We start from the raw sequence: 15681 nt of genomic DNA, 5'->3' as shown, positions 1-15681 counted from the left end.
CTGCAGACTGAAACTGGTGTGTTTCTAATTACCATTACTTCGTTACAAACAGAACTTTGAGGCATGACAGACAATGCTGTTCGAATTGGAGCATGCAATCCAAAGTAGTAACTGCTAATGAGTCGAGAAGTTTAATATTTCAGGTTCTATTTGGTAATTATTTTGTTTTTATAATATAATTAATATTTAACTTTTAGTTTTTGTTTGGACGATATGTTTAAATTTTAGTTAGAAATAAATAGAAAATATAAGAAGAAAAAACTTTTGTAGGTGTGAATAAAATATAGGAAGGGTGACAGAAAGAACGTGGAAGATATTCACATAAAATGCTATGTTTCCTCACATTTCTTTTAAATCTCTTCCATCGATAGCGGATGAACACTGGGACCAAGGTGGTTCTAACTTCTAAGATCATCCGAAGTCTGAAAAATATATATGTGAATGTTTTTGAGGATTCTCCGAATGTTTGTATAGGTTCTTTTTATGCCTACTAAGTTTTGATGTAGGTCCTGCTAGGTATATCTTGACAGGTTGCGTCGACCATACTTAAAAAATCCTCTCTATATCACTCATCAGATTGCATCAGCATATGTCGATATCTATTGACACATGTGCAACATGGTTTGGCTAACAACAATAAGCCAACTAAGTGTTCGACGAAATATCCCAATGAATAAACTAAAGTTTTTTTTGGACTTCGCGCTCTGTTTCTATATTGTATTTAACTCTGGACCCGCAAAAGTTCGATTCCTGGATTAAACACTGTCTTCCACCATCCTTCCAACGCTCTTCTATAACCCCTCATTTCTCCTATATACTTCCTTCCAATCTCAAACACAAAAATAAAAACTAACACCAAAATGATTACCAAAATACACCACTTTCATTTTCATATAATATCCTTTGTTTCTCCCTCCTCGCAGCTCCCCATCACATCCCTTCCAACTACCAACTGCTTAGCGAGGATTGAGGAAGGTGGGTGGGCAAGAGAAGGAGACTATCCCAACATAAATTGCACATTAGTTTTATGTCTGTGCCAAGCGACGTTGTCTCTACTTGTATGACTGAAGGGAGAGCAACGTTGTCGCTACTTGTATGAATGTAGGGCGACCTCCATCTTCTGGAAACATAGTACACTGCTTGCTATACTACCTAATAACTAACTTTGTCTCTGTGGCACCTTTTATGTCTTTAAATATAGGGCAGTGTAATTTGTTGGGACTCAATGACTCGTGTTCTTGTTCATCCGAATTGCGATGAACTGCACTGATATTGTTTTCAACTTCACGTACAACTTAATTAGGTCTTCACGTATGTGTGATCAAGTTCTTAATGTACCTATTTTGGCAGTCTCATCTCCCATTTTTGGGACGATTCTAAATTTCTAAAGCAACAATATATGCTAAGTAATTAAGGCTACATGTTTGGGGTGAGGTTTTCCAAGTTCCAAGGGATTAAGATCAAGTTAGTAAAGAATGAATCATAAAAAATTAGATACGAGAGATCAGAAAAGCCCTCCTCGAGTATTATATAGACATGTAAGAGGAATTAGCAAAACCCTACTTGGAATGTGTCATTTGCTAATCTCTTTTGCACGTCTTTGTAATCCCTTCTATATACGAAGGGCTTTTCTAATCCCTCCTATCTAATTTTTATGATCCATTCCTTGCAAACTCGGCCTCAATCTCTTAGAATTTGGAAAAACCTCATCCAAACATAGGTCGTCGGAAGCTCGCAGACCTCCTGCGTGTACTAGTATAATACAAAGATATACTTTGTAAAACGGATGTATTCACTCTAGCCATTGTACTCGGCTTCGATTAACATAATATCGTTTAATGTATGTAGGGTCAATTTGTACATGCGCATAGTGTTGTACAGCCTCCACAGTGCATGAAATGTATGTTTATAGGTCCAAGATTTTACTCGTGTTTGATGTCTCTTTCCAGAAGTAGGTTTTATTATTCGTTAGCGGATGAGCTTGGAGATGATTGAGGTTTTATAAATTATGAGAAATGATTTCCGCTCATTCTTTTATTTTTCTGCACACTCAAGTGAGAAGAAAAAGAGTGACGAGTTATGTAAAAATTATTGCGGTAAGTGAGGTGAGCAGAGTAATGAATGGTGGTTCTATTCCTCATTACATGTTTACTTTTTTTTTTTTTAGGTAAAGATTACATGTTTACTTTGGCAGTTGGCAATCACAACGTTTTATGGTGGTGGTTCTACAAGTTGGTTGTTTTTGCTTCATCATGTATGATATATCTAACCTTTCAGTTCATTTAGTTTGAAGAATCAATGGGATTATATTTATGGGATCATAACTTGGAATCTGATAGGTAATCAATAATCCCCCTCCCTAGTATCACATGAGGCAGCAACATACTTTTGGCCCCTGAATGAAACGGTAGACCAAAGTAAAGCCAGTTGTCCCAAGGAATGCATCCTTGGGAGTTCGAACCAAACCAACCCCTTGGGGTTTTGTCCAACTATAAGATAAACTATCCCTCTTTGACAAAAGAAAAATACAATAAAGCACCATTTCCTAACTGAAATGACACACGAATAAGGGTCACGAACCAAAACGATACATGGTTGTTTAGATATGGGATAAACATACCCTTTAGTGATATTGATAGCTAGGTGTTCAAGTACGAGATACATAACCATATTAATGAAGGGCTAACTTATATTTTGATTCCTTAGTAAAGGCAAGATTTGTTATGCAGAGAAATAATACGTATACCTAGCATACAAATTCGGATGAATTTCACCAAATATATAAGGATTTTTAGCCAAAATGGTCCGTAAGATTTTCATAACACATAACTTTTGTCTCTGTGATTTAAAATCAATAGAAGTGGTCCATGAGATTGTCCACCATCCATTATTTTGGTCATTCCATTAAAAAACTCCGTTAAGTGGTCCCTGAACTTTTTAATGGAAGGACCAAAATGATGAATGGTGGACAATCTCAGGAACCAAAGTTATGTGTTATGCAAATCTCAGGGATCAAAATTATGTGTTATGCAAATCTTCAGGACCAAAGTTATGTGTTATACCATTAACTTAACGGAGTTTTTTAACAGAATAACCAAAATAATGGATAGTGGACAATCTCAGGAATCCCTTCTATTGATTTTAAATCTCAAAAACCAAAGTTATATGTTATGCAAATCTCAGAGATCATTTTAACTAAAAAACCAATAAATAATACTTCTACAGAAAGCTTCAAGAGTTGAGTTAGACATTGGTGGGCTGAGAGTTCAGTCCAGTTCAAACAGTAAACAGCCTAAGCCTGCGGCCCATAACTACCAATTTGATACAAGATTTTATCTGGCTTACAAGTAAAAGGAAATATTACTAGATTGTAGTACTATGTACCACCTCTACTTTCTTAGGAAAAGAATATTAGGCGTCATCCTCTACTTTTTAAGGAAAATAATATTAGGTCTTCTTCGTGTTCTTCAACGAGGCTCTATAACGGCTCTTCTGCTCTTTTATACCGAAGAACTGCCTTCGCCAGATTGTGCAACTGTACGTTGATTTTGAAAATTTAGACAGGGCTATAATCACTATTAATTAATTATATGTCTGAGTTAAATTAAATACATAATTTATTTCACACCCTGTTGGCAGTTGAGAAATTGCTTCCAAATACTGGGTTGTGGGATATATCAACATAGAGTTAAATTAATTTATGACTCCTTTAATTAATTAAAGCAAAAATTGTGGCGGATACTTAAAACAGTTAATTAATTCTTTCATAAATAAGAAAACACAAATAATTCAGTGTCGGCAGTGCCGGTGTGAACTGGGACCGGTGTATTCGATGAAAGTGCGAGTCTGAGAGTGGTGTTAATTATTTATTTTTATTTTTTGACAAACAATAGTGATTTAAATTGTTAAATTTAGAAGAGAAGAATTGATGAGGATCAAATACGAGCTATAGTATATTTTCATATCATCTGTAGACTGAACTGGTGTGTTTCTAATTACCATTACTTCGTTACAAACAGAACTTTGAGGCATGACAGACAATGCTGTTAGAATTGGAGCATGCAATCCAAAGTAGTAACTGGTAATGAGTCGAGAAGTTTAATATTTTAGGTTCTATTTAGTAATTATTTTGTTTTTATAAAATAATTAATATTTAACTTTTAGTTTTTGTTTGGACGATATGTTTAAAATTTAGTTAGAAATAAATAGAAAATATAAGAAGAAACTTTTGTAGGTGTGAATTAAAAATAGGAAGGGTGACAGAAAGAACGTGGAAGATATTCACATAAAATGCTATGTTTCCTCACATTTCTTTTACATCTCTTCCATCAATGGCCGATGAACGCTGGGACTAAGGTGGTTCTAACTTCTAAGACCATCCGAAGTCTGAAAAATATATATGTGAATGTTTTTGAGGATTCTCTGAATGTTTGTATAGGTTCTTTTTATGCCTACTAAGTTTTGATGTAGGTCCTGCTAGGTATATCTTGACAGGTTGTGTCGATCATACTTGAAAAATTCTTTCTATATCACTCATCAGATTGCATCAGCATATGTTGATATCTTTTGACATGTGTGCAACATGGTTTGGCTGACAACAATAAGCCAACTAGGTATTCGACGAAATGTCCTAGTGAATAAACTAAAGTTTTTTTTGGGTTTCGTGCTATTTTTATATTGTATTTAACTCTGAACCCGCAAAAATTCGATTCCTGGATTAAACACTATCTTCCGCCATCCTTACTCCGCTCTTCTATAACCCCTCATTTCTAGTATATACTTCCTCCCAATCTCGAACACAAGAGTAAAAACTAACACCAAAATGATTACCAAAATACACCACTTTCATTTTCATATAATCTCCTTTGTTTCTCCCTCCTCGCAGCTCCCCATCACATCCCTTCCAACTACCAACTGCTTAGCGAGGATTGAGGAAGGGGGGTGGGCAAGAGAAGGAGACTATCCCAACATAAATTGCACATTAGTTTTTTGTCTGTGCCAAGCAACGTTGTCGCCACTTGTGTGAATGAAGGGGGAGCAACGTTGTCGCTACTTGTATGAATGTAGGGCGACCTCCATCTTCTGGAAACATAAGTACACTGCTTACTATACTACCTAATAACTAACTTGGTCTTTGTGGCACCTTTTATGTCTTTAAATATAGGGCAGTGTAATTTATTGGGACTCAATGACTCGTGTCCTTGTTCATCCGAATTGCGATGACCTGCACCGATATTGTTTTCAACTTCACATACAACTTAATTAGGTCTTCACGTATGTGTGATCAAGTTCTTAATGTACCTATTTTGGCAGTCTCATCTCCCATTTTTGGGACGATTCTAAATTTCTAAAGTAAGAATATATGCTAAGTAATTAAGGCTACATGTTTGGGGTGAGGGTTTTCCAAGTTCCAAAGGATTAAGGTCAAGTTAGTAAAGAATGAATCATAAAAAATTAGATACGAGAGATCAGAAAAGCCCTCCTTGAGTATTATAAAGACATGTAAGAGAAATTAGCAAAACCCTACTTGGAATGTGTCATTTGCTAATCTCTTTTGCATGTCTTTGTAATCCCTTCTATATACGAAGGGCTTTTCTAATCCCTCCTATCTAATTTTTATGATCCTTCCTTGTTAACTTTGCCTCAATCTCTTAGAATTTGGAAAAACGTTATCCAAACATAGATTGTCGGAAGCTCGCAGACCTCCTGCGTGTACTAGTATAATACAAAGATATACTTTGTAAAACGGATGTATTTCACTCTAGCCATTGTACTCGGCTTTAATTAACATAATATCGTTTAATGTATGTAGGGTCAATTTGTACATGCCTATACTGTTGTATAGCCTTCACAGTGCATGAAATGTATGTTTATAGGTCCAAGATTTTACTCGTGTTTGATGTCTCTTTCTAAAAGTAGGTTTTATTATTCGTTAGCGGATGAGGTTTTATAAAATGAATTTTAACGAAAAGTTTCCGGTACTATTTACTTTAACGAAAAACTATATTTTTACACTAAAAAGTTAATTATGGTACTATTCACTTTACCCTTTATTTTGTCCTTATCATTAAAACTCAAAATTTTTAAACCATTTTCATTAGTTTTTTTTTTTATAAATTATGGAAAATGATTTCCGTTCATTCTTTTATTTTTCTGCACACTCGAGTGAGAAGAAAAATAGTGATGAGTCATCTAAAAATTGTTGTGGTGAGTGAGGTGAGCATAGTAATGAATGGTGGTTCTGTTCCTCATTACACGTTTACTATTTTTTTTTTTGGGTAAAGATTACATGTTTACTTTGGCAGTTGGCAATCACAACGTTTTATGGTGGTGGTTCTACAAGTTGGTTGTTTTTGCTTCATCATCTATGATCTATCTAACCTTTCAGTTTATTTAGTTTGAAGAATCAATGGGATTATGTTTATGGGATCATAACTTGGAATCTGAAAGGTAATCAATAATCCCCCTCCCTAGTATCACACGAGGCAGGAACATACTTTTGACCCCCGAATAAAACAGTACACCAAAGCAGAGCCGGTTGCCCCAAGAAATGCATCCTTGGGAGTTCAAACTAAACCAACCCCTTGGGGTTTTGTCCAAGTATAAGATAAACTTTCCCTCTTTGACAAAAGAAAAATACGATAAAGCACCATTTCCTAACTGAAATGACACACGAATAAAGGTCACGAACCAAAACGATACATGGTTGTTTAGATATGGGATAAATACCCTTTAGTGATGATACCAAGGTGTTCAAGTACGAGATACATAACCATTTCAATGAAGGGCTAACTTATATTTTGATTCCTTAGTAAGGGCAAGATTTGTTATGTAGAGAAATAATACGTATACCTAGCATACGAATTCGGATGAATTTCACCAAATAAATAAGGCTTTTTAGCTAAAATGGTTCCTGAGATTTTCATAACACGTAAATTTGGTATCTGAGATTTAAAATCAATAGAAGTGGTTCTTGAGATTGTCTACCATCCATTATTTTGGTCATTCCATTAAAAAACTCCGTTAAGTGGTCCCTGAGCATTTTATTGGAAGGAGCAAAATGATGAATGGTGGACAATCTTAAAGACCCAATTTATGTGTTATGCAACTCTCAGGAATCAAAATTATGTGTTATACAAATCTCTAGAACCAAAGTTATGTGTTATACCCTTAACTTAACGGAGTTTTTTAATGGAATGACCAAAATAATGGATGGTGGACAATCTCAGAAATCACTTCTATTTATTTTAAATCTCAGGAACGATTTTAACTAAAAACCAATAAATAATACTTGTACAGAAAGCTTCAAGAGTTGAGTTAGGCATTGGTGGGCTGAGAGTTCATTCCAGTTCAAACAGTACACAGCCTGAGCCTGCGGTCCATAACAACCAATTTGATACAGGATTTCATCTCCTAGGCCTTATCAAAAATGGCAGCTAAAGTTAATCACAGGGTGTAAAGCTTTGAACATATAACTAGTCTATCTATAACTGTAAGAAAGAGGAGATCATATGAAAGTGCAGCCGATATTTTCGCACTGAAGCTTCCTACGGAATAATCTAATGAGTGAACTGCAACTTACCTTTGCAAAACTAACTTGCTCTGCAAGAAGAAATGTTCAAGGGCTAATTGATTCTTCTTCTGTTTTGTGTTTCAAATAATTTGGGACATATTGAGGGGACAAATTCCAAAACACAACAGAATTTCACTGAAAAGTGAATCTTTCTTCCTTGCATATTATGAAGGCAATAATCTTGAATGTTTGACAAAAGAAGAACAATTTTAAAAGAGAAAGAAAGAAAGAACGAAAACTCACGAAATTGATAATTCTCATCGTAAGGGCTTGCTGGCTCTCTATAAGCTTCAATTGACATGGAGTAGTACTATCAATGGAAGCCTGAAAGGTGCGAGTGGAAGGAAAGACTCATCAGAAGGAAGAGAATCCTGCAATTTGTCGAAACTTCTCATACGAGACCCAGAACACGAATTGCCAAGGACCGAGCCTTGCCCATGTCGGAAAGAACCCTTTCCACAGCGCTCTTAAACCTTCAACTTTGACAGTCTTCACCAGACAATCATACGAATTGTTGTACATAATCTTCCCTTCCTTGCTCCTCGATTGATTCATCATTCTCGTCTTTACCACGTCAGCTGGACAACTCAAAGCAGTTGCCGAAAGGCCTGACATGATCGACGCCAAAGTGTGAGCGTATATGTTGTCTTCAGAAATCCGATTCTCGATCACAAAACGTTTTGCCTGATCATAACAAGCCAATTCTCCCATGTTCACCAAGAATGCTCTTTGGACATTAGGGAAAACCCCTTTCCAAAGTCCCCCAACGCCTTCTGCTCGTACAATCTTGTTCAAAGCATTGAAACACCCCGAATACCGAGGCTGTATACCTTGGGCCACCGTCCGACCGTCTGCTTGCATCCTTACCTTAACAAGATCTGCAGGGCTTGCTACCAACTGCACTACTAGCAGTAAACACAAGCATATCATACTTCCGAAGCAAATGCAGAATTTAAAACAATTATTGCACCATTTGATTGGCAAGGAATTGCACAGCTAGAACAATCATGTCGAAAAAGCTTGTACTTTTCAGTAGGGTTTTTGTATATACAAAAACTAAAGTCGCAAGCTTCATTTTTCTTAATGGTCCACCGCAAAAAGCTTGGAATTTTTTTTTTTTTTTCCTTTACATAATTTTGTGAATTTTCCAAATTCCCAAATCCAAATAACTTATCAAAATTATAAATTCCAAAAAAAAAATTGAAAACCCAACATGTTAAGCACAACAAGAAAGCAAGTTACCTGAGCAACGACGCCGGAGATTCCACCGGAGAGAGCTTTGGCGGGGAGAGAGAGGGACCCACCGTCGCTCTTCAGCGAGTTTCTGAGCTGCTCGTACCCGACGATCCGAATCGGCGTGTAGAAGAGGTGTCTGAGAATCGCCGGTGACAAGCCCTTGTACAATCCCACCAGACCTTGCTCCCGCACGATTTCCGAGGCGACCCGGAACGCGTTGGTACGCCGGGTTGACCCAACCGACACCGACTCGCCGTGCAGCTGAAGCCTCGTCTTCGTCAGGTCGACCGGAAATGTTGTCGTCTCCGCCACCATGGCCGAGACCGACGCCAGTAATATCTTCCTGTACGCTCCGGGGTCTTCGCTCTGTTTCATCGTCGACGAGCAAAAGCTTGGAAATTGAATCAGTAAAGTTGCTATAATCCAGTCGCTGTAAACGACATCCCTTTCCATAAACGACAGCGTGTTCTGTATGTCGTTTATTTACCATCTGAACTCTCTGCAGCGTGTAAATTGGAGGGTTTCCTGTTTCGAGCTTCCGCGGCTTCTGCAATGGCGGATTCGATTTCATCAGTCTGTAACCTAGCGGTTCTCGACAGGCTCAGCGACGACTCCATCAACGAAATCCTCGAAAGCTACAGCGGCTTCTGCGCCGCAACAGACACCCTTCTGACCGGCGCCGGCGACCTCTCCGCCGGTCAGCAGATCGTATCTCACGTGCACGGCCTCTGCAAGCACGGGCTCGAGTCCCTCCTCCGCGACTACTTCCTCGGCGCTCTCGAGCGAACCTTCGAGAAAAATGGCGCCTTGAAATTTTGGCGGCATTTCGAGGAGTACGACGGCGACGGTTCGATCGAGGAGGAAGTGTTCTACAACGCTCTGGAAGAAATAGCAATGGAAAAGCAGTACCAGGAGAAGTGCTTATTGATTCTGGTTCACGCTTTGCAGTCTTACAACCAAGGGAGCCATGATTCTGATGATTATAGAGCGGAGCTTTTTGCTAAGTACCAGTTATCAGTGTCTTCGGTTCTTATGGCAACTCTCCCTCGACATTTTCCAGGTACCGAAAAGTTCATAAAAATCTCGACTTTGATCGATTTACATTTCCCTTTTTCTAATTTGGTTCTGCAATTACTGCAATTTTTTTTATGCCTCAAATTTTCTGAATTCTAGAGGTACTCCACTGGTATTTTAAGGGAAGGTTGGAGGAACTGAGTACTATGATGGGCGGTGAATTCCCGCGTGACCACGATGAGGATGATGGTGCAGATGATATGGATGTGGATGACAAATGCAAAGTCTCATACAGGAGTGGACAGATGGAGATTGATGAGTGCTATCCCCAAGGCAGGTTCTTGGACAACAATAAATTGGTGAACAACATTGGGAAGGTTGTTCGCGATCTTAGAAGTCTCGGGTTTACATCTATGGCTGAAGATGCCTATGCCTCTGCTATATTTTTGTTTCTAAAGGTGATCAGTCTCTGCTGTTTTTTTCGTCTATTACATTTTACTTTTTATTTCATTTGTCTTTCTAACTTCTAATTGTCTTGTTTGAGTGACAGGCCAAAGTTCATGATCTTGCTGGTGATGATTACCGGGTTTCTTTTTTGGAGTCCATTAAGCGGTGGATACAGGTTGCTTTCGCGTGCTTGTGCTTTCTTTCCATTTTGCTTGTGCCACAATTATGTCGCGCATTAATGGTTTAGTCATACGTTAAGGCTTTACTTTATGTTTTCAAAGTGCAAAGTTTTCTTTTATCATTCCAATGTGTATTTTGCAGGCGGTGCCTCTTCAGTTCTTGCATGCTCTTCTTGCTTATCTTGGTGACACTGTTAGTTATGATAGTGCTTCATCTGGTCTCAAGTCACCTTTGGCTTCATGCCCTTCTACATTTTATCCTGGAATCGACATTCCATCAGAAGGACTTGTTAGATGGCAGTTGCGACTTGAGTATTTTGCTTATGAAACTTTGCAAGATTTAAGAATAGCCAAGTTATTTGAGATTATTGTGGATTATCCTGACAGGTATGTGCTTTTCTTAACTTGGGGTTCCCTTGCTTTCCAGTTGTTGAAGTCCACCATGATATTTAACTGGTTAAGGAGGGGGAATTCGGTAGCTTTTACGAGCTGTATTGTGGCTTACCATGACCACTTTTTGTCTTTTTGGGGTTTTGCAGCGCTCCTGCGATTGAAGATTTGAAACAATGTCTTGAATACACTGGACAGCATTCTAAGCTGGTTGAGTCATTTATCACTGCACTGCGTTATCGTTTACTTACTGCAGGTGCCTCAACCAATGACATTTTGCATCAATATGTTTCCACGATTAAAGCACTCCGGACAATAGATCCAGCAGGTGTTTTCCTCGAATCAGTTGGCGAACCAATAAGGGACTATTTGAGGGGAAGGAAAGACACCATAAAGTGCATTGTGACCATGCTTACAGATGGCACTGGTGGGAATTCAAATGTGTCTGGAAACACTGGGGATAGCCTTCTTGAAGAATTAAACAGAGACGAAGAAAATCAAGAGAACACTGGTCTTGATGATGATTTCCACACTGATGACAAGCAAGCATGGATAAATGCGTTGCGGTATGTGCATGGAAGGCTATAGTTGAAGATTGAAGTGTAATTTAGTTGCTTTTGAATTTTGGCACTTACTGTATATAGATGATGTAATTTCTGAGTGATTCTGCCATTTCAGCTGGGAGCCTGACCCTGTAGAAGCTGATCCCTTGAAGGGTAGCAGGAACCGAAGGAAGGTTGATATACTTGGGATGATTGTTGGCATAATTGGTTCAAAAGATCAACTCGTTAATGAGTACCGTGTTATGCTGGCTGAAAAGCTTCTCAATAAATCTGATTATGACATCGATACAGAGATACGTACTCTTGAGCTCCTCAAGGCTAGTGCTTCTTTTATCTACCGGATGAAGTTAGGATTTATTTATGTTGTGTTTATACTTTCTATTTTAATGTGTAATCATTCTTCAGATACATTTTGGAGAGAGCAGCATGCAGAAATGCGAGATTATGCTGAATGATCTGATTGATTCTAAGAGGACTAACAGCAATATTAAAGCAACCATAAGTCAGCCGTCTCAAACGGGTATCTTTCAAATTTTATGTTTCACCCATGAGTGATGGCTTTGGGACTTCTCTCTCCTGCATTACTAGAAGACCAGTTATTTTATTTCATTCAGCTAACTTGGGGTGGATGTCTTAGGTACTGATCTGGGAGATAAAGGGGTGTCCATGGATAATTTTGATGCTACAATCATCTCTTCAAATTTCTGGCCTCAAATCCAGGTAATGAATTGTTTCCTCTGGTAATATCATTTATGTTGAAGTTTTTGATAGAGGGAAAAGATCTTGGATCATGGATTTGCATGCTCTTAATTTGAAGTATCTTTATATAAATTTCAGGATGAGTCCCTCAATGTACCTGGGCCTGTTGACCAACTACTATCTGATTATGCAAAGAGGTTTAATGAAATCAAGACACCCCGTAAACTATTATGGAAGAAAAGTCTTGGTACTGTCAAGGTACGGTGCTTGCACAATGTCATCTCAAGCCCTTTCTATTAGGAGTTTTTTGACCTGCTTACTTTTTCTTTATTCCCTTGAACCACTTAATCTACGTTAACAACGTGTATGGTGGTTGGTGCTGTTTTAGTTGGAGTTGCAATTTGATGATAGGACAGTGCAATTCATGGTTGCTCCCATACAAGCAGCAATTATAATGCAATTTCAAGATCAGACAAGGTATCATCAGAAATATCTTAATACACTTTGTTATTCGTTACCTATTTTTTGCTATATTTATATTTTCTACTTTCAGCTGGACCTCTAAGGATCTTGCAGCTGCAATTGGGGTTCCAGTAGACGTACTTAATCGCAGGATAAATTTCTGGATCAGCAAGGTATGCTTGATAAACTCATACTTTCATGTTTCACGATGTGCCTCTCGTCATTCAGTACATAAATAGATAAAGAGTATTCGAAACTTTGGAATCAGCACCAGCGGTTAGTTTAAATGGATCCTTACCTGTTTTAATTGAAGTTTTGAGATTTCGAAGTCAGAAGAAGGCTCATGCACTCTTCTCTATTTTCCTATAAAGGGAATTCTTGCAGAATCACCCAGGGCAGACTCTGAAGACCACATGTTTACACTAATGGAAGGCATGGTTGACACGGGTAAAAATGGTGGTAACAATGGGAGCATTGAGGATCTTGTAGTTGGTGATGAGGAGGGAGAGAGCTCTGTGGCTTCGGTAGAGGATCAACTGCGCAAGGAAATGACTGTGTATGAGGTATGTGATGTCTTCGAGATTTTCCAATCTTGCTTTCAGTAATGTACTTTCATCTGTAGGTACGAGGGTAAGGGGGCAAAATTGCCGCTCGTGACACTATTTGCCAGATAGTGCTGGATAATTGTGTCAAGTATTGATCTCGCTCATGTAAACCGTTAAACGCATGATGCCTTTCTGTTCCCAGCTTTTGAAACGGTGTTTGGTTTGTTGCAGAAATTTATCTTGGGGATGCTCACAAACTTCGGAAGCATGGCATTAGATCGAATTCATAATACTCTCAAGGTAAGGATGATTTCAACATTCCCCGTGATATTTAGTTTCTGCAAAGCTGTTTTTAATGTATCTCCGTACACTTTCCTACAGATGTTCTGTATAGCGGATCCACCTTACGACAAAACTCTCCAGCAGCTACAGAGTTTCTTATCGGGTCTGGTCTCCGAAGAGAAGTTAGAAGTAAGAGATGGAATGTACGTTTTGAAAAAGTAATTACTAAACAGATTTGCAATGTATTCTTTAGCACCCTAATCATTTGGTAAATTTATAGAGCTTGGCAAAATGCATCGGCTTCATTTCGTACACAATGCGTTGTTTTCCGTTTTGGTCTCTCTAAAATCTTTTCGTAATCTTTTAAATTAGGTTCATTGAATCCTCTACATTAGGTTTATTGTGTGAGAGATTTGTCGGTGTGCATTCAGAGATTTATTGTATTGAATCTGTACATTCTATATCTGTGACAATCTCCACGACGTCGTTCTGCTTTATTTACTGGCCATATATCTTACGACCTCGTCAAGATCGACATATCCGTTTAACGTTACAAAAAATGCAGAAAAAGAATAGGCAATGTGTTGGATCAAAAAAAAAAGAAAAGGCAATGTGACCGTTACATATAATCCCAAATTCAAAATCTACAGGGAACCGAAACCCTCATTAACCCCAACAGAATCGAAAATTCAGAGATGAGAGAAGAAACCAAGCAGCAAGATCAGCTCGCAATGGTGGCGGCAGAAGAGCAATTGCAGCAGCTCCGATCCAAAGCCACGGAGCTCCTCCTCCGTGAAGAATGGCAGGAGTCCGTACAAGCATACTCTCACTTCATCACCCTCTGCCGATCTCACATCTCAAACACCCTTCAAAACCCCGACCCAGATCATCTCCCCAAGCTCCGAAAATCTCTCTGCCTAGCCCTCTCGAACCGTGCAGAAGCGCGATCCAGACTCCGAGATTTTGCAGAAGCTTTGAGGGATTGCGAACGGGCATTGGAAATCGAGAGGGCCCATTTCAAGACTCTTGTCTGCAAAGGTAAGATCTTGCTGAATCTGAACAGGTATTCGATGGCGCTGGACTGCTTTCGAACAGCTCAGCTCGACCCACAGGCTAATGGGAGCTCCGTGGACCTCGATGGGTACTTGCAGAAGTCCAAGAAGCTCGAGCTGATGACGAGAACTGGAGCTTTTGATCTCTCTGAATGGGTTGTTAACGGGTTTTGCGGGAAGCCTCTGGAACCAGCTGAGTACATTGGTTGCGACGAAGAACATTGATGCCGGAACTTTGGTGTTGGTTGTGAAAGCTGTTGCCACAGAGAGGGGGATTTTGCCCGGTCAAGAATTGGATGAGAATGCCCAATTGGTCATGTGGAAGAACTTCACCGAAAAAGTTATGGATTCCGTGGCTAAATGTTCAAGAATCCGCGATTTGATTAGTACATTGTCGAGTGGGGAAGATGAGGATGAGCTTGAGGTCCCTGAGATCAATTGCTTTAAGCCCGAGGCGGAGCACAATGGCGGCTGCCATAATGAGAATGAGCTTGATGCGAGCAGGATTTTGAACATCTTGGTTGTCAATTCACTTGTTGAGGGTGCAATTTCTTCCAAGATTTTGGGGAAGAACAGCGATTACTACGGTGTTGGGCTGTGGGTGCTGCCTTCATTCATCAACCATTCATGTGTTCCGAATGCAAGACGTATGCATATAGGAGATTATGTAATGCTCCATGCTTCTAGAATGGAGGCCGGCGCTGCGGTTTATAAGCTGGAGGAAGGCATGAGGAGGTGGATGGTGAAGGAAAGGGAGAAGGGGTACTTGAGAGCATCGTTTTGGGATGCATGCTCTCAGGTTTATGGCACAGAGAAATCGGCAAAAGGGTGGGGAAGACGCATACCACAGCTGGAGACGGTGGTTGATAGCGTCGTGGAAGCGGTGGGAAGCGGTGGGAAGCGACGAGAGGGTGTTGAAGATGGTGGCGGAGAAGTTGAAAGAGAGGTGGTGGAGGAATGTTGGAAATGGAGAGAGCTTTGAAGTTGGGAAGAGGGGTGTACGGGAAACTAGTGAAAAAGCAAGCAATGAAGAGCCTTGTTGGTTTAGGCATTCCTTAATCAATGCTATTAACCAATAGCTTAGATTTATATTTTCTTGTATTAGCCAATAATCCACGGATGAGCTGATTTTTTGTTCAACCAACGGAATATATTACGCAGATTTTTTTTTTTTTCTCAACACGTCGATACTTTGAACTACTCTAAACAAGGAATAGGGGAATTTGAATTCGGATGCAA

At 39.2% G+C, this 15681-nt stretch overlaps 2 protein-coding genes and 1 pseudogene across 5 annotated transcripts; 2 read left to right on the top strand and 1 right to left on the bottom strand.

Annotated features, from left to right (window-relative positions):
• Positions 1–7703: 7703 nt before the first annotated feature.
• Positions 7704–9380, bottom strand: LOC125477611 (mitochondrial uncoupling protein 3). Of its 3 annotated transcripts, none has more exons than XM_048584938.1 (2): positions 8816–9380; positions 7704–8478 (listed from the first exon to the last, which is right to left on the bottom strand). In XM_048584938.1, the coding sequence occupies exons 1-2, from the start codon at positions 9378–9380 to the stop codon at positions 7928–7930; spliced, it is 1116 nt and encodes a 371-aa protein (XP_048440895.1). In that variant the 3' UTR covers positions 7704–7927. The 3 variants fall into 3 exon arrangements, with proteins under 3 accessions (XP_048440895.1, XP_048440896.1, XP_048440897.1); XM_048584939.1 differs by having other exon boundaries at positions 7704–8475; XM_048584940.1 differs by having other exon boundaries at positions 7704–8470; positions 8816–9262.
• Positions 9362–13704, top strand: LOC125477610 (anaphase-promoting complex subunit 2). 2 transcript variants are annotated; one of them, XM_048584935.1, is made up of 14 exons: positions 9362–9869; positions 9983–10281; positions 10374–10445; positions 10592–10836; positions 10989–11405; positions 11518–11719; positions 11808–11922; positions 12040–12122; positions 12240–12359; positions 12490–12578; positions 12655–12736; positions 12935–13126; positions 13340–13408; positions 13490–13704. In XM_048584935.1, the coding sequence occupies exons 1-14, from the start codon at positions 9362–9364 to the stop codon at positions 13610–13612; spliced, it is 2616 nt and encodes an 871-aa protein (XP_048440892.1). In that variant the 3' UTR covers positions 13613–13704. The 2 variants fall into 2 exon arrangements, with proteins under 2 accessions (XP_048440892.1, XP_048440893.1); XM_048584936.1 differs by having other exon boundaries at positions 9631–9869; positions 10006–10281.
• Positions 13705–13987: 283 nt separating this feature from the next.
• On the top strand, positions 13988–15622 carry LOC125477521 (annotated as a pseudogene).
• Positions 15623–15681: the final 59 nt, after the last annotated feature.

Source organism: the organism of the source record quoted next, unplaced genomic scaffold (assembly GCF_019419815.1).
Source record: "Pyrus x bretschneideri cultivar Hongxiangsu unplaced genomic scaffold, Pyrus_bretschneideri_v1 Contig22, whole genome shotgun sequence".
NCBI classification, from domain to species: domain Eukaryota; kingdom Viridiplantae; phylum Streptophyta; class Magnoliopsida; order Rosales; family Rosaceae; genus Pyrus; species Pyrus x bretschneideri.
Note: the sequence above shows the minus strand (reverse complement) of the source record. Positions and strands in the feature narration are given on the sequence as shown.

Coding starts and splice junctions, on each gene's coding strand:
- LOC125477611 (XM_048584938.1), bottom strand. CDS start 9,380: ATGAAATCGAATCCGCCATTGCAGAAGCCGCGGAAGCTCGAAACAGGA. Junction 8,479..8,815: donor TCTCCGGCGTCGTTGCTCAG/GTAACTTGCTTT, acceptor GTTTACTGCTAG/TAGTGCAGTTGGTAGCAAGC.
- LOC125477610 (XM_048584935.1), top strand. CDS start 9,362: ATGGCGGATTCGATTTCATCAGTCTGTAACCTAGCGGTTCTCGACAGG. Junction 11,720..11,807: donor GTACTCTTGAGCTCCTCAAG/GCTAGTGCTTCT, acceptor ATCATTCTTCAG/ATACATTTTGGAGAGAGCAG. Junction 12,360..12,489: donor AAAGTCTTGGTACTGTCAAG/GTACGGTGCTTG, acceptor GTGCTGTTTTAG/TTGGAGTTGCAATTTGATGA.